The 26,655-nt window shown below is 40.5% G+C and overlaps 1 protein-coding gene across 3 annotated transcripts in view; it reads right to left on the reverse strand.

The window, feature by feature from the left end:
* Positions 1-6,733: 6,733 nt before the first annotated feature.
* The window catches only part of gtdc1 (glycosyltransferase-like domain containing 1), a 32,913-nt gene continuing 12,991 nt past the window's right edge, over positions 6,734-26,655 (reverse strand). For all 3 annotated transcript variants that reach the window (XM_059343341.1, XM_059343340.1, XM_059343343.1), the window contains 9 exons: positions 24,591-24,758; positions 23,071-23,244; positions 17,192-17,239; positions 16,936-17,100; positions 12,837-12,946; positions 10,233-10,377; positions 7,848-7,918; positions 7,677-7,768; positions 6,734-7,114 (listed from right to left, as the gene is read on the reverse strand). In XM_059343341.1, the coding sequence (XP_059199324.1) occupies positions 7,049-7,114; positions 7,677-7,768; positions 7,848-7,918; positions 10,233-10,377; positions 12,837-12,946; positions 16,936-17,100; positions 17,192-17,239; positions 23,071-23,244; positions 24,591-24,758 (1,039 nt within the window). In that variant the 3' untranslated portion in view covers positions 6,734-7,048. The remainder of the gene's footprint in view (positions 7,115-7,676; positions 7,769-7,847; positions 7,919-10,232; positions 10,378-12,836; positions 12,947-16,935; positions 17,101-17,191; positions 17,240-23,070; positions 23,245-24,590; positions 24,759-26,655) is intronic.

Consider the following 26,655-nt stretch of genomic DNA (forward strand, 5'->3'; position numbering starts at 1 on the left):
AGAACTGGTTGAGTTCATCAGCTCTTTCTACATCACCCGCCACTGGCTGTCTTTTCTTGTTGTTGTAACCAGAGATGGTGTTGATTCCTCTCCACATTTCACAGATGTTGCTGTTCTGTAGATCTCTCTCCAGTTTCTTCTTGTTTTCCACCTTTGCCATCTTTAATCTCTTCTTCAACTTATATTTTACTAGTTTGAGCCGTGCTTCGTCAAATCACTAGTACTCCAAGGTTTGTTATTGTGGAAACAGCGTACAGTCCTTGTGGGTATGACTGTGTCTCTACAGTTGATGTAATCAGTTAAAGTCAACCTGTCTGTCAATGTCCATACTGTTCTCCTCTGTTTCCAGCAACACATTCCAGTCTGTACATTCAAAGCAGTCCTTTAGAGCTTCAGTTGCCTCTGGTGTCCATTTCCTGACTGTGAGTTTAGTTGGAGGCTGCCTCCACACATAGGTTTTGTAACAAATCTCCAGAATAACTAAGTTGTGGTCGGATTTTCCTATTGGGGGCATGGCAGTAGCTCTGTAAGCTTGTTTGACATTAGCATACAGCAGATCAAGTGTTTTATTTTCTCTGGTGGGACAATTAACGAACTGTGTAAATCCAGTCAGGTGGGAGGAGAGGGAAACATGATTGAAATCCCCTGATATCATCAAGTATGCTTCTGGGTGTTTAGTCCGTATCCTAGCAACAAGGTCATGTAGAACTTCACATGGAACTTCAGCAGCTACCTTGGGTGGAATGTACACAAGTATTGTTATGATATGACTGAACTCCCTTGGTACATAATATGGTCTCATACCAACTGCCAATAATTCAATGTCTGGACAGCACATCTTCTCCTTGTCAGTAACATGTGCAGGACTTGTCGTGTAATTTGCTGGTCCAAGTTGTAGGTCAAATAGCTCATAAATTAGTTTTTAAAGGAGTCCAATTGGAAAAAATTACTTCTCTATCTTTAACAGTTATTCAAAAGCCCAGTTGGAAAACAGCTCAAAAAAAATCTCTAACAGGTCTCAAAAATCTTCAAGCAGGAGTCCAAGATGTTGTGACAACACTTTATCGATAAAAAGTGGAGAGAACAAATATAATACACACAAGGTGCAGTCCATAAGCTCTCTAACTCGAAATGAAACTTACATGAGGTTTTGTAGAGAAATCACACACATATGTCCATCCTATCATAAATATTCATTATGACCTTTCCTCCAATAAAATTTGTTGATTCTTTAGATTTCTCCTCCTAGGGGCTGCTCCAAACATCATTTTATTCAGTTAATATCCGCCCCCCTAGGTGCAGGTGGCATTGCCTCATCTCCTGGCAGTGAGACACCAATATGTTTAGGGGTTGAAAATACTCAGCATAAGTGGCATTACCTTATCACTATGATTTTGAGTCATTCGTAAGTTCCCATAGGGCCTTTCTATGCTTTATTCACTATGATTTTGAGTCATTAGTAAGTTCCCACAGAGTCTTTCTATGTTCTTATCTCTCACTCATCTCTGTTTGTCATACACAGAGCCTTTTTTATTTTTCATTTCTCACTTATTGTATGCTACTGTCTGTAGCCCTTGTTAATGCTGCTTCTTGCCCAGCTGGGTAACCTTGCTCTTATCAGCTCTCCGGGACAAGCACTCTAATGAGCATCTCTGGCGAAAGATCACAGGTGTTTTTTCTGGCACAAACTTAACATTCTTATCTAGGCCTTATTTTACTTCTCCTCTCTTCCAGTACTTCTCCACCTTTCAGTTAAATCTCTGCAGCATTTTGATTATACATATAACATCATATAGATCACTCAGGGTTACATTATTTAATAACAATTTGTCATACAAATAGCTACGTAGTCCCTCTAGAGACCCTCATAAAGAGATACTAGCTAACTCTCACCACATTATTTACTCTACAGACTGCACCATCTCTGGTTCACAGATAAAGCCAAGCCCCCACCTTTCTTCTTGCCACTAGCTTTAGCATCTCGGTCTGATCTTATGAAAGTGAAGCCAGGTAGATCCACATTGGAGTCTGAGATGTTTTGATTCAACCATGTTTCAGTAAAACACAAGACACTACACTCACGGTATACTTTCTGAGTTTTCACCAGTATCTCCACTTCATCAGTCTTGTTGGGCAGAGAGTTGACATTCCCCATGATGACTGACGGCAGAAAAGGCTTATATCTCCATTTCCGGGGTGATGGTGTCCTCCAGACTTGCTCCGTTTCAATGAAAGAAGCTCCTCCCTTGAATAAACTCTTCTCTCCACAGAAGTATCCATCAAAAATATTACAAAAAATACATAAAAACTTAGCAAATTTATGCAAAAACAGAGAGCTACCAAACTTTTGCTGCTCCTCCATGAAGCGCAATCCAGAATGGAAATCGGCTCGCCGCTGTAAATTGCAGTTTGATATTGGCCCGCTCACCCACAGTGTAAGGGAATTTGACGTACCTGGGCAGCATGCGGATTAAGCCGCCCCTTACGGCTGACCTCAGGGATGACTGGGAGATGCCCGACCTGTCAGACAGGTCCCTTTGGAAAGCTCCTGTTGCGAGGAACCCGTGTCGTGGGACTGGCAATGTGCTGGACCTTGCAGTCGCCCTCTTTAAGTCTGGGCCCAGGTCGGCACAGAGTTCCAAGAGGATTGCTCTTGACAATCGGAACCGGCTCATAAGCCAGTCATCATCATGGGCCAGTAGATCAGCGTGGTCTCTGAAGACACGCTCCCTTCGAATTCTACCGTTGTCGATATCCTCCAGCGCCAACAAAGCAGCCATTGCGTAATGCGTGCCAAAATCATGTTTACGCATCGTTTTATGAGCCACACTTAATTGCCTACACCTTGTAGTCCTAATTAATCATCACATACAGGATCAATAATGTTCCTCACCTGAGTTATTCTTTTCCCACACACGTGTTTTGTCCAGGGAGAGAGGGATCTGTGCGTCATGGGTCGCTGCGCACCCGTGGCGTTAACATCTCCGTGTTAAACCAAAAGGGAAACAGTCGGTGATTTCTCTCCAGTTACTCCAACAACAATATAAATATATAATATATGTAAGTATATATGTATATAAAAATAGTACAAATAGTTAAACATATAGACTTATGAATATATACTAACCTACAAAAATTAACACACTTAAAAACATGCATAGCCTATACTAACTAGTCATGAAATATACAGACTTCAACATACTATTATTGCACTAATAAGCAGCAGTCTGCAGGTGGCAAGTAACATATAAAATATAACAAAAATCACCTATCCCCCTCATATTCAGAAAGGGTTATTGATGGTGGAAAACAGCATTTTTCCTACATTTTCCGGGAACTATAAACTATAAAAATAATGCCAGTTGTGTGTAGTTTGAGTTTAGACATTAAACTCGTTTTAAATAGAGCATAAAAGAGAGTAGTTTCCGCTAAACAAAAGTTTGCGGTGCCACCACACATTCTCACGGCAAGTTCACTTTTCATACATGTGGCGTGTGCGGAAAAAACAGCGTACGGAATGTTTTTGTGCATACGCAGCGTTGATACATGAGGCCCCTGGTCTGTAGAGAGTTGGTGTGAACAGGAAGTGTGATGAGACTCATTAAGGATCCATCAGACTCTCTAATGATTATGTTGATGTTGTTGTTGTTGTGATGAAGTTAAAAAGCTGCGGATGATTCCAGACAGGAAGCTCTTTATTATTTATTAAAGTTTATAACGTCACAGAGTTCTGGAATAAAACAGCAGATCAGTGAAGTCAGAATCTAAACTGGTACTTTAATCATTTCAAGCGAAATATGTTGATTAAAAATGAAATATTTTCTTTACATTTAGATCCAATAAATTTCAACAGGAGACAATAAGTAAATCAGATAATGAAACCGGTTTTGGTGAATGAAAATGAAATCAATAAATATCTGACGTGACATGAAATCAGAAGAAAAGTTAAACGTGACGTTGTCTCTATTATTATAATTATTAATATCATTATTATTCAGCTCCAGTCAGAACTGATGAGCTTCATGGTGACATACAGCAGCACGCCGTTAACCCTCGACACGCCGAGCGGAGAAGGTGACGGATCTGAACTGATCCTGACCTCATTAACACACACACACACACACACACACACACACACACACACACACACAGAAATAAACGGATGTGACAGTGAAACATTTGAGGATTTATGATCTGGAGCAGAAAGTCTCTATGAAATTAAGATTCAAACTGTCGAAACACTCAAATACATGAACATGTACGATCAGTCTGAACGTCTCCCAGCACCAGAGAACATGAAGAGTTCCGTTGCGTGCAGCGTGGCGAGCTCACAGAAAGTTTGTGGGCGATCCGGTCTACCTCGGCCCGCTGACAGCTAGGAGCCCTGCCTCGCTCTGCTCCATCCTGGTCCAGGACCCCCTGCCCCCCCTCTGTCCCGCCGCCAGGCCCGGCGGTCCGATCTGAATGCCACGCCGTCCTGTGGAGCCGTCGAGGAAGGGAGGGCTCGCCCACATTGTTCTAAACAGAGATAAACGCCGGGTTCAGTTGGACCTGCTCCAGGACTCAGCTGGACCTGCTCCAGGAATCCAGGACTCTAGGTCCCGGTCTCTGCTGCCAGACTCGCTCTGGTTTCTGTCGGCTGCCAGACTGAAACCTCGACCACGGAGCAGCGAGGGGGGGCAAGCCGGGACCTGGACCTCAGAATAACATCAGCGGAGCCAGGATTGAAACCTGATCCTGCAGGGACCAGGTCTACACAGAGCTGGACCAGACATCATAGTCTCTGTCCTGTAAATATGTAACCCTAACCCCCTCCACCTGAGAGTGTAAATCTGAAATAATATCAAGTTAAATATCTGCAGTCTGACACCAGCTTGTTAGCGTAAGCAATGCTAAGCTACCACAGCTAACGTTAGCTAATGGTTATAAAATTAAACAAAAAAGGTAATATTAGCAATGCTAAGCTATGATTTCTAAAGTTTCAACAGGTCACAAAGTTTAAGTAGGTGATGCTAAGCTACCAGTAGCCTTGAAACAAAGCTAACATAACGTGACATTAGCAATGCTAACTAACTAATGTCATCAACATTAGCTAACAGGGAACTGAGCTAACGTGACATTAGCATGGCTAAGCTAGACAAGCTAGCAAAGCTAATGTAGCCATAAAAAGCTAAGATAACAGCTAACAGAGCAGCATTACAGAGAACTGATTGAATGTTTATGATGCTAACATGCTAACGAAGCTGCTGAGTGTTCCAATGTGTGTGTGCGTTAGTGTGTGTGTGTCTGTGTGTTAGTGTCAGTGTGTGTCTTTGTGTGTTAGTGTGTGTCTGTTACAGTGTGTCTATGTGTATGTGTGTCTGTCTGTGTGTGTGTGTGTGTTACAGTGTCTGTGTGTGCTACAGTGTGTCAATGTGTGTCTGTGTGTGTATGTGTGTTACAGTGTGTCTGTGTGTCTCCTGGAGCGTGTAATGAGTTTCTGTTTCTGGTGATAATCCCTCAGTAGCCTCCAACAGTCTTCTTCTTCTTCTCTTTATTCTCTTTGTTTCTTTTTCTCTTTTTCTGTCTGAATCTGAAAAACTTTCATCTGTTCAAACATTTAACTCTTAATTTTAACCTGATGACTCTTTTATGTTTATAAGTCCAAACTTCAGAATAAATCACACAAAATTAACAAAATAAATGTATTATTATAATATTATTTCGTCAAATTTTTTTTTTTCTTGTGAAAAACCTTCAGGCTTCTAAAAATAATTATAATTAATGATTTCAATAGTTCCAGATGAATCATTATAATTAATATATTTCCTAATATCACCGCCACAGGTGAAACGTCTCACCTGCAGCAGCCTGTCAGTGTGTTTAACAAACAAACAAACAAACAAACAAACAGCAGCTGCTCTGTAACTGGGTCAACTGACAATCACCACGGCAACCAGCAGCCACAACACCTTCACTCACAGAGGACGGTTCACAGATTATAAAAATAATAATAATAATTACAATAATAATAATAATAATAGTAATAATAATTTAAATAGCATTAATAGTAATAATTATAATAATAATAATAATGATGTCACAGTGTAACAGTGTTATTGAGGTCGAGCTGATCAATAAGATCATTGATTGTTTCTCTCTCTGTCAGTGAATCATCTGTCTGACCTGCTCCTGTTTCTCAGGCTTCACTGTGTCAACAAAAAACAAACAAACAAACAGAATGTCTCTTTCAGCATAGAGGTCTATGGGGAAACTGTGGCTGCAGTACAGCTGAGGTCACAACGTGATGACATCATCACCCTCCAGAACAACACGAGACTAAAAGATTTTACTGCAGAGTTCATAAAACACGCACGCACACACACACACACACACACACAGTACACATACAGTGGACACACAGTGGACACACACACACACGGTGGGTCTGGGCTGACATAGAGACAGACTATGACGCTCTCATTCACTCCTACGGGCAATTTAGAGTCACATGTTTTTGGACTGTGGAAACTACATAAAACTACCCGTTTTAATGATTCAATCTTAATTAAACCTCAAGGTTTTGACTTATCCTGTTTTTTGTCTTTTAGGTAAAATAATATTTTGATTAGTAAATGATAGTAATAATCTGAGAGCCTTTTTATTCTCCAGCAGTTAGTTTCATGTGTTTTATTACTGTTGTTGGCAGGAGGAGCTCTGCACTCAGTGTCTCCTCAGTGAACAGAAGATCAGCTGCAGTTTAACCCTTTATTACAGTCTGTGGTGAACCTGGCAGCTCAGGTGGAGCAGCAGCCTGCCTGGCCGCCGCCACCGAGGATAAAAACAGAGCGGATATATGAGGTGGCACCGCCTGGAAACATGAAAGCTTTTACATGTGCTCCCTCCAGTCCAAACCACATACAGACGGGGGACGGGACCTAACGGGTCCAGACTCCTCGTCTCCAGCTCGCTCTGATTCAGGCTCAGAGAGCTCGGCCTGCTGGGGGCGGGGCCGGGACTCACAACCAGCCAGAGCTAATGAAGCGCCGCCACCAGACCCTCAGGGACGCTACGCAGCCAGCAGAGCCTCAAAACGCTCCTTCAGACACGACCACGAGTAGGAGGAGGTGTCAACCTGGAGCAGGAGGAGAGGGGGAGAGGAGAGGAGGAGGAGGAGGAGGAGAGTAAGAGAGGAGGAGGAGGAGAGGAGGAGAAGTCAAACTTATTTTCTTCACCTTCATGTTTTCCGTCTGAATCAGTTCATGTTAGATAAGTTAGCTTCTCATGCTAACCACAGTGCAAACTGAACCTAGAGGCTAATACTAAGCTAACTTTAAGTGACCTGGATCAGCTGGAGTTTGCAGTTAGCTCAGATTAAGCTTCTAGTAAGTTTAGTGTTATGTTCCAGATATAGTTAGCCTAAAGTTACATGCTAACAACTCACTCTGAGGAGCTAACTCAAACCTACCTGAAGCTAGCAGCTAACTCTAAGCTAACTAGCTGGTAACTCCAAGCTAACTCTAAGCTAACAAGCTGCTAACTCTAAGCTAACAAGCTGCTAACTCAAAGCTAACTAGCAGCTAACTGGACCTCTACCAGACAGAGAACCTGTTATCGAACAGGCTGTCCAGGTGCATCATGGGAAGTGTAGTCTGCAGTGTTTCCCTCCTCCTGTCAGTCTAAACTTGGGGCGTTACCTTGACCACATGTCTGCGGGCAGTGTCCGGCCTCCTGCAGAACGCCAGCAGCCGTTTGCAGAGCTGCTCAGGTGTGGAGTACAGGTACTCCGCTGCAGGTGAAGCACAGAAGAAGAAACGTGTCACACTGAGCCGTAACACCAGGTTCCCCCGAAAAAAACACACATTTACCTGGAAATATCTCCGGATACACCAGAGCCTTCGGACACAGCGGGAAGCAGCCGCAGTGCACCGCCTCCAGCCTGCAGACAGGAACACCTGTTATATACCTGAGATACACCTGAGGTACACCTGAGATTCACTGACTACACCTGAGATATACTGACTACACCTGAGATGCACCTGAGGTACACATACTACACCTGAGGTACACCTGAGATATACTGACTACACCTGAGATACACCTGACTACACCTATTACATACCTGGGATACACCTGAGGTACACCTGTTATATACCTGAGATACAGCTGTTTTACACCTGAGGAACCTTTTCCAGTTCTATTCATATTAATATTGTAATGTTTATATTTATAGCTGCCATGCTGTAGAGACAGAAGCAGTTGATCGTCTCTCAGAATGTAAATATTTAGCATTTTACAGTTCCCACACGTGAAGCAGCAGGAACACGGCGAGCAGCGCGACGCGGGGCGCCGTGGGGGGGCGGGGCCTCCTCTGTTTACATCAAAGACAAACACAAACAGCAGCTGGTCCTCGGGGACGCCACGTCCTCATATAATTAGCTCATGACTTCATTACCACACAGCATGACACTCACACACACACACAGAGTTAGCTTCAGTGCTAACACTGCTAACTAAAGGAGCTAATCATAAATTTACTGGATCATAAACATTAATTAGTTAAACTTTTAATCACAATCCTCATCTGTCAAACTGCTGCTAGCATAGAATTTTTAGCATGCTAACCACCAGAGCTAACATTAGCATGCTAGCTGTAACCTCCACATACACTTTTATTCTTCCAGTAGTTTATTAGTTATATTATAATATAATATTTTTATTATATAAGAATTTAATGGATTTTCTTTCAGTTTCTTATATTAATAATTTCATTGAAAACATTGTATTTGTTTTGTAAATTGTTACTATTATACTAATTGTATCTAATATGTGAAGATATAATAATGTAATAATATAATGTAATAATATAATAATGCAATAATGAAATAATATATGAATGTAATAATGTAATATATAATAATCTAATAAAATAATAATCTAATAATGTAATAATTTATTTAATGTATGTGTATGTGTTGCTGTGGCTGTGCTGAACTCTCAGATATCATAAATAAAAGGTGCAGAGCTACAAACACACACATGAATCAGGTGCAGATCAGAGCAGAGACTGCAGGCTCACAGCCGTTTGATTGGCTGAGGTTCACAGAGCGAGGCGTCTGATTGGCTGCTGCTGTTCAGCCTCCAGCTGCAGGTTCAGGTGACTGAAGTGTGACTGAAGAGCTTCAGAGGAGCTGCAGCTCTGAGATCTCACCTGCAGCTCCAGACTGATCAAACAGACAGACGGAGGCTCAGCCAGGTGATGTCACACATACTCCAATATATACACACACACACACATATATATATATATATATATATACATATATATATATATAACAAAGTAAAAAGCACACACACTTCAGTATCAACCTCCACCACAGATATATTAAACAACATTAAATATAAGAAGTGCTGCAGCTCAGTGTGGACCGGAGGAAAGCTGAGAATACATGTTCTTATTTTATTACTACTTGATCTCTGATCCTTTTATTGTCTTTGCTGATCTTTGAATAATTTATTTGATGATTTTTACATTGTTTTAGTGCTTTGTGTCTACATGCTCTGTGTGTTGTTTATCTGTATAATAAGGTGCTTTACAAGTACATTCTATTGTTTTTATTACAGGGTTCGTACACTTTTTTAGCAATGGTTTTCCATAACTTTTCAATGACTTCTCCATAACCTTTCAATGAATTTTCAAGACCAAAAAATGTGTGCATTTCAGTCGGACCACTGTAGTTGGTACCACAGACACATTTTGATACACCTAGCTATGTTTTAATTGCAATTTATTCATTGAATTCTTATTAACACACATTTACATGGATTATAGTAAAAAAAAATGATTAAGACTAATGATTATTATATTTTTTTTAATAGGCCTATTTTACATTCTGAATATTATCCAGCAATATTTCAATGACTTTTCCAAAACCTTACAGAGGACTTTATTTTTCAATAACTTTTCAAGGACCTAGAAATTGCATTTTCAATTTCCATAATTTTTCATGACTGTACGAACCCTGTTATTAGATTGTTCTCATTTCTGCTTTTACAGTTTCTGGCTGATAAATGACGTCATTTTGGTGGAAAATATTTTTTTTCTAAGATCAGTGACGTATATCTTCTATAAGAAATAAGATCATATATTTTATCTTACTGATCTCAGCTGCTGTTTGTTTTCACTTCACAGGAAACAAAACTGAATAATACTGTTACAGTTTATTGCATTTAAGCAGAGGAAATTAACTCACATGGCGACTCCGAAGAACTCGTGCTTGGCGGTGGAGACGACCACGTCGGCCTCACACAGAACCTGCAGGTAGTCCTCCTTCCTGGACAGGAAGCCCCAGTGCAGCACGTTGGAGTCCAGCTGCTGCCGAGCTGCCGCAAACACATCTGCAGAAAACACGATAATACTCTCATTATTATCATCATCATCTTTTTATTTTTATTATTATCATATTATTATTACTATAAGTATTATTATCATATTATTATTATTATTATTATAAGTATTATTATCATCATCATCATATTATTATTATTATTATTATAAGTATTATATTATTATTATTATTATTATTATTATTATAAGTATTATTATCATCATCATCTTTTTATTTTTATTATTATCATATTATTATTATTATAAGTATTATTATCATATCATTATTATTATAAGTATTATTATCATATTATTATTATTATTATTATAAGTATTATTATCATATTATTATTATTATTATTATTATTATTATTATAAGTATCATTATCATATTTGATTATTATTATAAGTATTATTATCATATTATTATTATTATTATTATTATTATTATAAGTATCATTATCATATTTGATTATTATTATAAGTATTATTATCATATTATTATTATTATTATTATTATTATTATTATTATAAGTATTATTATTATATTATTATTACATTATTAGTAGAAGTGGTAGCTGTGGTCCGTGCAGGGCTCCGTCAGCTGTTGAAGTTTTTTATATAATTTCTGTTATTAATTAAAAATAAGCGACTCTATAATATCAGCTGACAGTAATGATGTCATAAAGGAAATGAAAGAAAAAGATGAATTGGACAAAGAAAATTAAATGTAAATGCTCAGATAAATTATTAATATAATAATGTTGGGTTTTTTCTGAGTAAACTGTAATAAATAAGAAGTAAAAAGTGTGTGTGCAGTCTGAGGAGAATTAATAGAGAAAATGAGGTAAAAAGACATTTTTTAAGGAGCAGACATTTATGAATGTGTACGTTTATGAGCGAGCAGAAAGAAAAACAGGTGAGGGGTGAAAATAATCAATACTCTGACCCTATTAACAAAATCAAAGTCGATTAAAATTGTCCTAATGTGATTGCCTTCCCAGCATCATAAAGCTAATCAGAGAATATGAAGCTGGATTTACGGTCAGTGTGTTTATGCTGCCGTAAAACTTTACGTCTCAATATCTCAGAGTGTGTTCATTACGTTAAAACACACACACAGTCATTATAGCATCATCAGCTGATGATACACGGTGTGTTTTATCAATTAAAGTCTGCAGCGCCGACCTTTGACCTCCCATCATCTAATAACACACAAACTGATCTTTTATCTCCAGACGGCCGTAAACAAACAAACAGACTCAGTAAAGGTCAAACAAAAGTCACGACACTTTCTAAACTTCATCAGACTGATGGAGGAACCTCAACAACACAACCCCAACACACACTGCACTGTCAACTACACACTGTACACAATCAGAACAGATTCTGGTAACGGCTCACATGACGCTTTGTACAAACAAACTTTGGGTCAGAACTAACTTAAGACACAAACATTCTTTATAAACAAACAAACAAATCTATATTAAAAAAAATCGACATTACTATTTTATGGAGAAAAAAAGAGAAAAAATGTTTTCATATCAAAATATGAAAACATTTTTAGGTTTTAACAAATTTTAGGTTTTAACAAATTTTAGGTATGAACCATGTTTAGGTTTTAACAATTTTTAGGTGTGAACACATTTTAAGTTTGAACAATTTTAGGTTTTAACAATTTTTAGGTTTTAACAATTTTTAGGTTTTAACAAATTTTAGGTATGAACCATGTTTAGGTTTTAACAATTTTTAGGTTTGAAAACATTGTAGGTATGAACAATTTTTAGGTTTTTAACAATTTTTAGGTATGAACAATTTTTAGGTTTTTAACAATTTTTAGGTATGAACACATTTTAGGTTTTAACAATTTTTAGGTTTTAACAAATTTTAGGTGTGAACACATTTTAGGTTTTAACAATTTTTAAGGTTTGAAAACATTGTAGGTATAAACAATTTTTAGGTTTTAACAATTTTAGGTATTACCACATTTTAGGTATGAACACATTGTAGGTATGAACAATTTTTAGGTTTTTAACAATTTTTAGGTATGAACAATTTTTAGGTTTGAACACATTGTAGGTATGAACAATTTTTAGGTTTTAACAGTTTTTAGGTATGAACACATTTTAGGTTTTAACAATTTTTAGGTATGAACACATTGTAGGTATGAACAATTTTTAGGTTTTTAACAATTTTTAGGTATGAACAATTTTTAGGTTTGAACACATTGTAGGTATGAACAATTTTTAGGTTTTAACAGTTTTTAGGTATGAACACATTTTAGGTTTTAACAATGTTTAGGCATGATCACATTTTAGGTTTTAAAATTTTTTGGTATGAACACATTTTAGGTTCAAACAATTTTTAAGTTTTAACAATTTTTAGGTATGAACTCATTTTAGGTATGAACTCGTTTTAGGTTTTAACAATTTTTAGGTATGAACAATTTTGTGTGTGTTTGTGTGAGTACCTGGTACATCAGTGAAGGTCTCTCCGAGCACTGACAGGCGGAAGTCGACTTGTTTCTCCTTCAGTTTGATCAGAGTGGAGAAGAACAGCTCAGGGTTCTTATCATGTTCCCTGTAGACAGATCATACAGTCATATATCAATATATGGACACAGATCACGGTGTGATATTTACAGCTGCTTTCACCTGATTTATCTGCTGTTAAACTCCTGTACATTCTTCAAACTGAAAGTATTCCAGCTGCTCCTTATCGGCTTTTAATGTGAAAATCTAGAGGAATTGTTGAGTGTCACTGTGGATTAACTCGAATGAATATGTAATGAAGCGTCATTAATGTGTGATGTGATGATGAATCAGTAGAAATAAGAGTATTTTTTTTATTTCCTGTAGATATTTGCAGTAAAGCAGTTAAGTCTGTGTGTATCTAATGAGCGTGTTTCCCTGATGGTTGGTGGTCTGATGCAGCTCCTGTTATTTATCACAGACTCAGTGTGAAGGTCAAACAGTGAGCAGCTCTGCAGCTCCTCCTCGTTTCCTGAGGTGAAGTATTACTGAGCAGATTATTTCTTCTCATTTGCAGCTCTGAGCGCGTCGTCTCCCTCCGGACTCACAGATAATTCCCTCATTTCCACAAAACCTTTTTAACTCCTTCTGTGAGCCACCGATCCCACTACTCCTCCGATACAGGAGAGGACAAAGACTGGGAGATATCTCCCCCACCTCCTCCTCCTCCTCAACCTCTCCCACCTGCTCCTCCCCCACCTCCTCTCTCCTTCTCTCTCCTCTTTCCCCACCTCCTCCTCCTCAACCTCTCCCACCTGCTCCTCCCCCACCTCCTCCTCACCCTGCTCCTCTTCTCCTGCTCCTCCTGCCCCTCTCTCCTCCTCACCCTGCTCCTCTTCTCCTCCTCTTCCTGCCCCTCTCTCCTCCTCACCCTGCTCCTCTTCTCCTCCTCTTCCTGCCCCTCTCTCCTCCTCACCCTGCTCCTCTTCTCCTCCTGCTCCTCTCTCCTCCTCCCCCACCTCCTCCTTACCCTGCTCCTCTTCTCCTCCTTCTCTCTCCTCCTCCCCCACCTCCTCCTTACCCTGCTCCTTTTCTCCTCCTCCTCTCTCCTCCTTCCCCACCTCCTCCTCACCCTGCTCCTCTTCTCCTCCTCCCCCACCTCCTCCTTACCCTGCTCCTCTTCTCCTCCTGCTCCTCTCTCCTCCTCCCCCACCTCCTCCTTACCCTGCTCCTCTTCTCCTCCTCCTCTCTCCTCCTCCCCCACCTCCTCCTTACCCTGCTCCTCTTCTCCTCCTCCTAAACCTCTACCACCTGCTCCTCCCCCACCTCCTCCTCACCCTGCTCCTCTTCTCCTCCTGCTCCTCTCTCCTCCTCCTTCTCTCTCCTCTTTCCCCACCTCCTCCTCCTCTCTCCTCCTTCTCTCTCCTCCTCCCCCACCTCCTCCTCCCCCTGCTCCTCTCTCCTCCTCCTTCTCTCTCCTCCTCCCCCACCTCCTCCTCACCCTGCTCCTTTTCTCCTCCTCCTCCTGCTCCTCTTCCTCACTGTCCTCCTTCTGCTCCCCTCTCCTCCTCCTCACCCTCCTCCTCCCCTCTGCTCCTCCTCCTCCTTCATATGAGATCATTTCCTCTCTTTTTGTTTCGCAGTAACTGAAGCAATTTTAGGTATTTGTTTTGTTTTGGACTGACAGATGAATTAAAACACATTTATTACATTACAATAAATAGCACAATTATTATTATTATTATTTTTAAAGTATAAATACAAGTGAACAATTATTAACCCACCTGGATCAGCTGACCCAGCAGGTGAAGTGGAGCAGTGAAAGCAGATGAAGTGTGTCAGACTGAGCATGCTCAGTGGAGAGCAGAGAGCTCATTAATATTCATGATGTGAAGTCATTAAATATTCTGCTTCATGTTGAACCCAAGAGGAGCTTTTTAAAATTCAAATATTATTTACTGAGATTCAGACAGTGACTGCAGCTCATTAACACACTGGAATATATTCAGACACTGTATGAGGAAGATATATATAAATAAATAAAATGCACTTTAGTGTGAAAGGGTGAAAAAATATTTAAATGTGAAAAAAAGTGGAGATCAAATATTTTATACAACGGAAATATTAAAATTGAGTTTTTATCATGAATTAGAAACATTTTATACAGGTACATCTCAAAAAATTAGAATATAATGAAAAAGTTTAATATTTTTTGTCAATCATTTCAGAAAGTGAAACTCATACATTATATAGATTCATTGTGCATAGAGTGAAATATTTCAAGCCGTTTTTCTTGTAATTTTGATTATCCACAAGTCCACAGTCAACATAGCAGCCATCTAGCAGGACATTTAGAGGAGGAGGAGGAGGAGGAGGAGGAGGAGGAGGAGGTCCATCTAGCAGGACATTTAGAGTCTTCATGCTCCCAGCAGCTCCCAGGAGATGCTGCTTTCATTCTCCAGCAGGACTTGGCACCTGCCCACACTGGTAAAGGTACCAAAAGCTGCTTCAGTGACCCCATAGGAGTCTATGGGCTGGACTGGCCTGCAAACTCCCCATAGGAGTCTATGGGCTGTTGTCAAGAGGAAGGTGAGAGACACCAGATGCAGATGAAGGCTGCTATCAGAGCAACATGGTGCTGTAGACTGATCTCCTCCATGTCACCAAGTATTAATGCAGTAATTCATGCAGAAGGAGCCCAACCAAGGATTGATGGATAGAAATTAACATACTTTTCAGAAGCCTGACATTTGTGTTTAAAATATCCTTTTTCTTTATTGATCTTGTGTAATATTCTAATTTTCTGAGACACTGAGTTTTGTGTTTTCATTATCTCTAAGCCAGAACCATCAAAATACTAAGAAATACAGCCTTGAAATACTTCACTCTATGTGTAATGAATCTATATAATATACGAGTTTCACTTTCTGAAATAATTGACAAAAAATATCAAACTTTTTCCACAATATTCTAATTTTTTGAGATGTACCTGTAAGTGTGTCTCTCTGAGCGCTGACAGGTGGAAATCGACTTGACATAAAAATGTTTTTAAAATGAGAACTATTATATCAAATACACTGTGACATGAAAACAATGTTTATAAAATTAACTCCACTGTGAAAACATTCATTTTAAATAATTATAGTGAAAAGTGAATAAATGTGATAAACTGAAAATAAGAGTTTCGTTGTTTGGACCCCCCCCCAGCAGCAATAAGACGGTGTAATCTGAGGATCCAGGCCACATCCAGATTAAAACACAAACCAGACGAGGAGCTTCAATCTGAGATTAAAATCCTGGTTTGACAGAATAAAAGCAATAATCCGTGTGTGTTTTTCTCAGTTGGGCAGATTACAGACGGCTGCTGCGGTCAATGACACCACAGAAGAAGAACAACACAAACACGCAGTAATCTCATCACAGCTGATCCGGGGGCAGATTATTCTCACTGCACGACAACAATTATCATGTTTTTATTCATATCATTACACACCGTCTTCTTCATTCATATTCTATGGAAGAGTCATAATTTATTTACCTTTTTATCATTATTCATTTTTATTTTAATACTTTTTATTCTTTTGTACATCATCAATTTGATATAAATAACATGCCTTTATTTACTAAATTACAGGTTAATTTAGATATTTTCTCATTTACTTCTTCCACAGAATGAAGAAAATGTATCAAACTTTCAATAAAGTTTGGGTGAAAAACATCGAAGACGTCATTTTAAACCAGATCAGATAGTCTGTCTGTTCAAACTTGAAGCTGATCGATCAATAATAAAAATAATAACCAAACCTGACAATATATTTAATCATATAAATAATAATAAGAAGAAGAATTAAAATACGAAGAAGAAGAAGAAGAAGAAGAAGAATTAGAATACGAAGAAGAAGAAGAAGAAGAATTAGAATACGAAGAAGAAGAAGAAGAAGAAGAATTAGAATACGAAGAAGAAGAAGAAGAATTAGAATACGAAGAAGAAGAAGAAGAATTAGAATACGAAGAAGAAGAAGAAGAATTAGAATACGAAGAAGAAGAAGAAGAAGAATTAGAATTATAAGAAGAAGAAGAAGAAGAAGAAGAACTGACCAGCGGTGCGGCCAGACGATGTGCAGAGGTCTCTGCCGGTCTGGAAGGTCCCCCTCACCACCTGGTCTCTGGTCTGTTGTTGGTCCAGGTCTCTGCCGGTCTGGAAGGTCCCCCTCACCACCTGGTCTCTGGTCTGTTGTGGGTCCAGGTCTCTGGTCCTGACCCCTGTGGGTGTGTCACAGTGAGACATTAATATTAATTAATATTTCAGGATGAGGATCAGCATCAGAACCAGGTCTAGGTCTGGGGGTCTCACCGTGGCCTCGGCTCTGCGGCTCGCTGCAGTTTGTGTTCGGGCATCAGCCTGAAAAACACATGAAGAACACTGAGGATTCCCACAGTCCTGAACGCTCCTGAAGGCATCGAACAAACACCAGACCTCACTCGTTTTCTGACTGTTTTAACACTGAGACTGTCTGTGTTTTTCTGTTTTAGACATGCAGAAAAGTTTGAGTACTTTTTTGTTTTTCAGATATTTTAATATTTGACCAGTTTGACCTCCTCCTCCACGCTGTCGTCTCACTGAGACACGTACAGTTTTACTGAGGTTCATGTCGCAGCAGGAGCGTCAGAACGTCCTCAGCTTGTGTTTAAACTCTGAAACCTGCTGACTGCAGACTAGGGACCATAAAGCTACAAACCGACTGAGCTGCTGTGTGTTTAGGACTATTTCCTGTGGCCCATTAAGAGACTGAGGACCGGTTAGTGACTCGCTGTGGCCCTGAGGCCCAGCTGACCCGCACTGCAGGTCTCTGCAGGTCGTTACAGCACATTAAGATCCAAATTAGAGTGTAATGAGAAGAGGAGGCGGAGCCGGCGAGTCCACTGAGGGTCACGTGATCCAGCGTGACGTAACGGTCAGATGGAGCAGCGGATTATTCAGAGCAGAGAAGAAGAAGCAGCTGCTGCAAATCTGTAAAACCCCAAAACAAAACAACTAAAACCTGCTGGACTCATCTGCAGCTTCAGCTGGACACAAAGTCCCACAATCCCCGTCAGCTGACCACTCCGACCAATCAGAGACTCAGGTGGTTCAGGTCACGCTGGTTAACAAGTTACTGAATAAACTGAGAGAATATTTAAGACATAAACTGCTGAACGACAACAAACCTGAAGCTCTCCAGTTACACACACACGCAGTGTGTGTTGTGTCTATTACAGTGTGTGTGTGTGTGTGTGTGTTATATTGTGTGTGTGTGTGTGTGTGTGTGTGTGTGTGTATTATATTGTGTGTGTGTATTAAATTGTGTATTATATCATGTATTATATTGTGTGGGTGTGTATTATATTGTGTGTGTGTGTATTATATTGTGTGTGTGTGTGTGTGTGTTTTATTGTATGTGTGTGTATTATATTGTGTGTGTGTGTGTATTATATTGTGTGTGTGTGTGTGTGTGTGTGTGTGTGTGTGTTATATTGTGTGTGTGTATTATATTGTGTGTGTGTGTTTTATTGTATGTGTGTGTATTATATTGTGTGTGTGTGTGTGTGTGTGTGTGTGTGTATTATATTGTATGTGTGTGTATTATATTGTGTGTGTGTGTGTGTGTGTGTGTGTGTGTGTGTGTGTGTGTATTATATTGTATGTGTGTGTATTATATTGTGTGTGTGTGTGTGTGTGTGGCTCCTGAGCCAGAATCGACCACAATTGGCTCCATATGTCTGTTTGAAGTAACTGTGATGAAGAGGAACGAATTAAGGATCAAACCGGGTCCACACACACACACACACACACACACAATATAATACACACACACTATAATATATACACACAGACACACACACACACACACACTCCCTGGCTGCTGTTCAGCGGTGACATCATCCTGGTGAACGAGTGTTTTGAGACGAACAGTTTCCAGAGTTCAGACCTCCTCTTCCTCTTCCTCCTCTTCCTCTTCTTCTTTGAATCTGAGTCGATCAGCTGTTCGCGTACCAATACTTCGGTGTGACAACACCACAGAAGAAGAAATCTGCTGGTTCAATAAAACCAAAGCAGACTCTGGTTCCAGGTCTGACTCGGGGTCTGACGTGATCCCGTTACATCTGAGCCAAAGGGACCAAAAATGATTTGAAGTCTCGTTCATGGAACCACCTGGATCCACTTAGACTGAAGTAAGATCAGGACCAGCACAACCATGAGGACCATGAGGATAAAGACAGACCTGAGGACCGCCAGACCGGTTCTGAAAAGGACCAGGGTAACAAGATCAGGTCCCAGATAGACCCCATGATTATAAGACCTGATCCAAAGGAGCCAGAGAAAAACTAGGAAACAAGGACACTGAAATGGGACCTGCCTGAACTCAGGTGGACCCATAAAGACCTCCGCCCTGTTGTAAAACAACAACCAGACCCAATCCAACAGGGACCTGAGATAGACCTGAACCCAAGAAAAGCCCAGGACTGTTCCAGTCCGCCCCTGAACCAGAGAGATCTTACAGAAACAAGTCTTCTTTCGTGGCTCAGAGACCAGGACTCGTGACGCCAGCAGACAGATGAAAAGGCCGAAGCAGACACCTGCTAATCACGTGGGTCCTCATTGATCCGGTCTAAATTGGGCGAGTCGCTGTGATGGATGAGAGGTCTTTGTGTCCCGCCGCAGGTTTCTGCCAGCGCAGGTCAATCACTATCAAATTACAAAAGTCGTCCGCTCAAAGAGCAATTGATAGATGGAGACCGCAAACACAGCGACCACAAAGAGCATCCAGACTCCAGAAGCCTCTGTTATGCTCCAGTCTAGGGGCCTAGAGCACAACATGAAAAGGCCCCATCTTCCCCATCTCCCAAGTAGCCACAAACAAAGATAAGTTTGAAGAATGGGTAAATATTTATTTACAAAGAGAACTTAGGTAAATACAAATATTCTTCAACTTAGGGGTGGACTAAAGCCAAAATAACAAACAAAACAATTCTATCTTAAAAATAAGAAGTTTACCTGAAAAACCAAAAGATACAAAATCTTACCTCCCTATCTACTTAAACAAGAGAAAACGAGAAACAAAACCTGGCAACCCACCCTTACTGCTTAAAACGAGGGAATTAAGTCCAAAACCACAAGTTAACTCAAAAGGTGTGAACCGGTTGGGAGAAGAGGAGGATGAGGAAAACGCCTGCTGCCACCGACGGCCGCCATCTTGGCTCCATTTAAACCAGGTGGTTCCGGCTGCAGCCAATCCCAGCCCAGGCGTAGAACCTCTCCACCAATCGCACCACGGCTATGGCACACATAGCCTAATCTGCATATAAAAAAGGAAACCAAAACACGGCACACATACAAATGCAGTTTGCTAGAAAATAACTATAATATGACCACAGTCATAACATCTCACAGAAGAGCTTTCGGTTGTTTCACCTCAATCTGCTGCCACCAAACTCAGCCCAGCTTCAATCTGAGTTATTCAAAGAGCAGCAACTGAAAACCGAGGTGTTCAATCACACCTGCTGACAGAAATGGTTTAAATGTTAATAAGACATGAAGAAATAAAAGCAGATTCTTAATAAACTTTTCTTTGAAACACAGTTTTTAGATCCATGCAGACAGTTGACAGGTTTTTATTTGAAGCAATAAAGAAGTGTTTGGAGAGAAATTATAAAGAATTAGAAACAAATAATCAATTTGATTCCTCTGCAAATAATTTGATAATTGATTCCTCTGATGTCTCAGATTTATTCTTTTATATTTAATCTGCTGGTTGAACACTTCATTCAACTTTTCACTTCATTTCATGACATTTTCCATAAAAAATAAGTAGTTACTGAGTTATTTGTTGTGGAGACAATAATCAGCACATTAATCAGTAATGAAGCTAAAAATTAGTCTCAGTTCTGTGAGAACAAACAAACAGATTACTGAGAAACTGAAGAGAGAAAGAGAGAAAGAGTTTCTGCTGCTGTTTCCTCACACACAAACCTCCTCCTCCACCTCCTCCTCCTCCTCCTCCTTCTCCTCTTCCTCCTCTCCTCCCCCTCCACTCTGTGAGTCTTATATATTTTCATATTGGTGTCCTGTGTGAGGTCCTGGGGCGTGTGGAGGATTGTCGTCCATGCATATCATCACTTACTTACACTGTGTGAGTTCGCTTTGGATCAAACACATTAACATCTGAAAATGAGCCCAGAAACACTGCAGGGCAGAGGCCAGTCATCTCATATAATATATGAGATGACTGGCCTATACACACACACACACACACACACACACACACACACATATATATATATGTATATATATATATATATATATATATATATATATATATATATATATATATATATATATATATATATATTAGGGCCGGGACTTTAACGCGTTAATTAAGATTAATTAATTACAAATAAATTAACGCGTGAAAAAAAAATTGACGCATTTTAATTGCACTTATTTTTGCAGCGCGGAACGTTTCTCACTGGATGAGTTTCAGGCGGACCGATTATACTGGAGCACCAACTAGCATTGATGAGTTGAGACAACAACACACCACAGTGAACATGAAGGAAGAAGCTGATGAGACCTTTGGTTGGCCCCGTGGATGATGGGACATTTAGTTACTAAAAACCAACGGATGGAAGCGTCCATAAGAGCATAGTTGTGTTGCTAGGCAACAAGGAATTCACATATCACCGCAGCACATCCAGCCTCAAGTATCACCTCAATGCTAAACATGTAGCAGCTAGCGGCTAGTGTGGTAGCTAGCGTGGATTGTGTTTTACTTCAAAAACCAAAGTATTCTAGTTTACAGAAGGTCTACCTACCTATAGGCTACCTGGATTTATGAAATGTACTATATTTCTAAATATGCTATTGCTACACTTAATGGCAAAAATTGCACTGGTCTGTTGGACTTGAACAAAAATTAACAATATTTTTGTTGCTTAAGCTTATGTATTCAGTGATTATTCAATGGCATACTAAAAATCCATGTGAAAAAAAATACTTCTCACTGTTCTCAGGTCGAATATTTATATGCGATTAAAATGCAACTAATTTCGATTAATTAATTATATTATTATATATATAGGCCCAGACATCTTATACTACACATTATATACATATATCTTTATATATTAATCAGGGCCAATCGATTAAGATATTTAATCGCACTTTTTTTATCTGTTCTTACTGGACCTTAAAGGGATATTTTTCAGGTTTTTAACTCTCTTATCACCAGACTTGTGGGCCAATATGCTTTCTCTATGCAAATGTATGTTTATTATTATTGCCACAATCTAAAACAATGACAAATACTGTGCAGGCCTTAAAGGTGCTGCAGGCTCCTGAGATCTGCTGAAAGCTAAACACAAACTATTCATTCATGCAGTTCCTGTGTGCAGTCGTTGACCCTGCTGATCAGCCGGAGGCGTCCCTGCATCAGCATGGCGGAGTTTGGCCCAGAGGACGCTCAGCTTTAGACAAGTGACCTCGGAAACTGCAGAGTCAGCGGACCGCTGCTCCCTCAGTTCACATCCACAGAAAATCTGATAACTCTGGCTTGAACTTGCCATTCAAACTCTGTTACTGCTGCATCCTAACGAAATATATACATACATATATATATATATATATATATATATATATATATATAGACACATATATATATGTACACACACAGACTCATTCTGCAGCTCCACTGGTTCTTCACCTGAACGCACCGCAGCATAGCAGATCTGAGAATCATCTCTGAGAATCTCTTTAAACTAAATTAAATATGTTGTTCATTATATTATTATAATTAATTTCAGTCTGGTTTGAACTGATACTTCCTGCCGTGAAGATCAGAACAATAAAGTTCATGTGACTTCTTTCATTTTATATTGCTTCACATATTGATTAATTTTAAGACCAGGACCAGGACTAGGAATGTGCTGGGGGGTCCTGGTCCAACCAGTGACCTGTCAGAGTGTGTGATGTTTAAAAACAGCTGCTGCTCATTTAACAGAAACACAGGGAGATTAATAATACTGTCAGCAGCAGATTCACACTTTATAACATCTTTATCGCATTAGAAAAAAGCTTTTCACCTACCAAACATTCAAACTGTTCTTTAACTACATTCAGTCGGTTTAAAAAACATCAGAAATAATTAACTGTTGTTATTTATTGTTGTTTTGTTTGGGATCTTTAATGACACCAACCTGCTGACGTCGGGGAACTGGACCGGGTAGTTCAGGACCACACACTTGGGCCGGATCAGCAGGTCCAGGTCTCTGGGTCTGTGGTCCGGGATCTTCTTCATGAAGGGCGAAATGGAGGACAGGAAGGAGTCCATGTTGAAGACGGAGTTAAAGACCACCACGTCCGCCACCAGGCTGCCGGAAAACAACATAGCTTAGTTAGCTCAAAGGTAGCTAACGCTGCAGCTAGCTGGCTAACGATACAACCGGCTAGCTAAAGCTAAAACCGGCTGGCTAACGATACAATCGGCTGGCGAACGCTACAACCAGCTGGCTATTGGTACAACTAGCTGGCTAACGCTACAACCAGCTGGCTAACACTACAACCAGCTGGCTATTGGTACAACCAGCTGGCTATTGGTACAACCAGCTGGCTAACGCTACAACAAGCTGGCTAAGGCTACAACCAGCTGGCTAACGCTACAACCAGCTGGCTAACGCTACAACCAGCTGGCTAACGCTACAACTAGCTGGCTAACGCTACAACCAGCTGGCTAAGGCTACAACCAGCTGGCTAACGCTACAACCAGCTGGCTAAGGCTACAACAAGCTGGCTAACGCTACAACAAGCTGGCTAACGCTACAACAAGCTGGCTAAGGCTACAACCAGCTGGCTAACGCTACAACCAGCTGGCTAACACCACAACTAGCTGGCTAATGGAACGTATATTAGCGACCTTTACTGGATAGACACATTTTTGCTGTAAATCATCATAAATGAAATGAAATAAATCTGTAACTATTACAATAACAACAACAGAACAACATTTTACAGTGTAAATCTGCTGTTTGTGTTGATTAATGATCAACAGGCTGCTATCAGCTGATCGATCAGCCTGTAAAGAGTCAGAGCTGTATTCTGAGTGTGTGTGTGTGTGTTGTTTTAATTACAGGCCAGCAGTAATGTGTCTTGGATCTCTCCTAATGATCGGCTGTTATTGGATGTTTCAGTAACAACGTTAGCCGACTCTGACTTATTGACGTGCTGCCCCAAAGATCAACAACAATCACTCTTCTGCTCGTTACTGCAGACGTCTGATTAATGACAACAGACCACCTCACTGTCACAGCAGCTAATTAACCAATGGTGTCGGAGCAGCTCGTTAACCAATCAGACGCTGGAAACCAACAGTGAGTTCATGCTGCTTCAGGGTTCATCTTTAGACTGACAGACATAAATAAGTCATTTGAATATTAACAACTCTCATTCATTACAACATTTCATGTTTTATCAGCTGGATTATATTTTTATCTGTGTATATATATATATACATATATATATAATATTGAGCATTTAAGTCTTTTTATAAGCAGGTTTTTGTCTGTGACATGTTTAGTCATAAAATGTTATTAAATTAACATACGATCTGCTCATTCAGTAAAAACCACCAGCGGATTAAATGATAAAACTGATGAATGATATAAACTTTTAGTACTTTAGTAGTTTAGTACTAATAAATGTTCCAGTGTGTGGTTTTTACCATGAGAGGACCTGGTTGTATCCGTACTGGAAGTCCCGGTCCTGGTCTTTGCGGACCGGATAAACCAACTGGTTCTCATGGAAGTACAGGACCTTCTTGAGCCTGGCCAGATCTGGTCTGAGAGCCACCAGCTCACACAGGTTCAGGACCGAGCTGCTGAAAAGGACTCTGGGGACACAAACAAATATTAAGCTGCAGACAAACATCTGTAGGCAGTCTGGACCTGGTGTCAGAGACCTGCTGAGACTCAACATCTGGACTCAACATGGAGGTCCACAGACAGCAGATTATTTTCATTAGTTTCAAATCAAACATCTGCACCACTGTCTCACATCGACCCCATGAGAAACAGCTTCGACTTGTTGTTCTGACTCGTGACTTGTTGGTCTTAAAGTCGACAGATATCTGAATATGTTATATATATGTATTCAAAAAAACCTTCAGAGGTTTAGAAACTACAAAGCTGACGGTGTAACTGCCGTCCCACAGGGCTCTATACTGGGTCCTGTTTTACTCAGTTGATATCAGGAACTGATTTTAATTTTTAACATAAAACTTTTTGACTAAAGTGACTTTGATCCAAAAATTACAGCAAACACGAAGGAACAAATGTGGAGGAATCTGCAATCAAAAATTATTCAATTAGTCAAGTTCAGGTCCATCCAAGAAATCAAAAAAATCTGACAGGTCATCAGTAATGACCAAACCAGAACAAAGTGATGAGAGGACACAGGAATCAGGCCTGAAGGAGGCCTGAAGGAGGCCTGAAGGAGAACTGAACAAGGCCTGAAGGAGGCCTGAAAGAGACCTGAAGGAGACCTGAAGGAGGCTTGAAGGAGGCCTGAAGGAGGCCTGAAGGAGGCTTGAAGGAGGCCTGAAGGAGACCTGAAGGAGGCCTGAAGGAGGCTTGAAGGAGGCCTGAAGGAGACCTGAAGGAGGCCCGAAGGAGGCTTTAAGGAGGCCTGATGGAAAGGCTTGAAGGAGGCCTGAAGGAGACCTGAACAAGGCCTGAAGGAGACCTGAAAGAGACCTGAAGGAGACCTGAAGGAGGCCTGAATGAGGCTTGAAGGAGGCCTGATGGAAAGGCTTGAAGGAGGCCTGAAGGAGACCTTAACAAGGCCTGAAGGAGACCTGAAAGAGACCCGAAGGAGGCCTGAAGGAGACCTGAAGGAGGCCTGATGGAAAGGCTTGAAGGAGACCTGAAGGAGAACTGAACAAGGCCTGAAGGAGACCTGAAGCAGACCTGAGGGAGACCTGATTTAAGCAGCTCTGTGCAGGTCTTCCCTGTGGGTGATCCTCTGCTGCTGCTGATTTAACATTAACTCCCTCATCTGAACTCTGAGCTCTGGGTCTTTGAAGCTCTGGGTCTCCCTAAGTGACCCGGTCCCCCATCAGACCTGGACTCCCATCACCCACACGCCCCCCTTGTCTTTGATGTGGTTTCTCCATGAGCCTCTCAGACCTGGATTAGACTGATTTCCTGGCCCTGCTCGGGTTGTTTCAGGCCTGTGGTGAAGAGCAGGAATCCCTCTGACTCAAACCAGATGAGTCTCCTCTATTTTTACTCTTTTCAGTGCCAAGAATAGTGTGAGAGGACTTCCTATTTAGAGCCTGACGTTCAGGACTAACTGAATAAGTCCATGTGGACTCAGAGAGGACTCTTCTGGTTTAACCTCCTCCTGTGGTGCTGATCAGCTTCATACTGAGTTGTGTTTTATGGTGTGAAACTGAAACTGAAAAAGAAGAATCCATCTCGTCATTAAACACTTCATCTAATCGCTGACAGAAGATAAAACTGCAGAAATAGTGACTGTGACTGAAAAAACTTTAAATAAGAACTTTTGAGGCGTGATAACAGTAGAGGAAGGAAATCAAAGGGCAGCGCAGTGAAACAATGAATCATGTTTGTGCATGATGCCCTTTTAAAAACACAATGTGAGGATTAGTCAGTGTGAAACAACCTGCAGAGAACAAGCTGTCTCCATTTGATTATCATCACAGATCAAAAGTGGTGCATTAGGTCTGTACGACCTTTAGTCCGGATACAATCAGATCTACACAGATG

The sequence above is a fragment of the Centropristis striata genome, chromosome 10 (assembly GCF_030273125.1).
Source record: "Centropristis striata isolate RG_2023a ecotype Rhode Island chromosome 10, C.striata_1.0, whole genome shotgun sequence".
NCBI classification, from domain to species: domain Eukaryota; kingdom Metazoa; phylum Chordata; class Actinopteri; order Perciformes; family Serranidae; genus Centropristis; species Centropristis striata.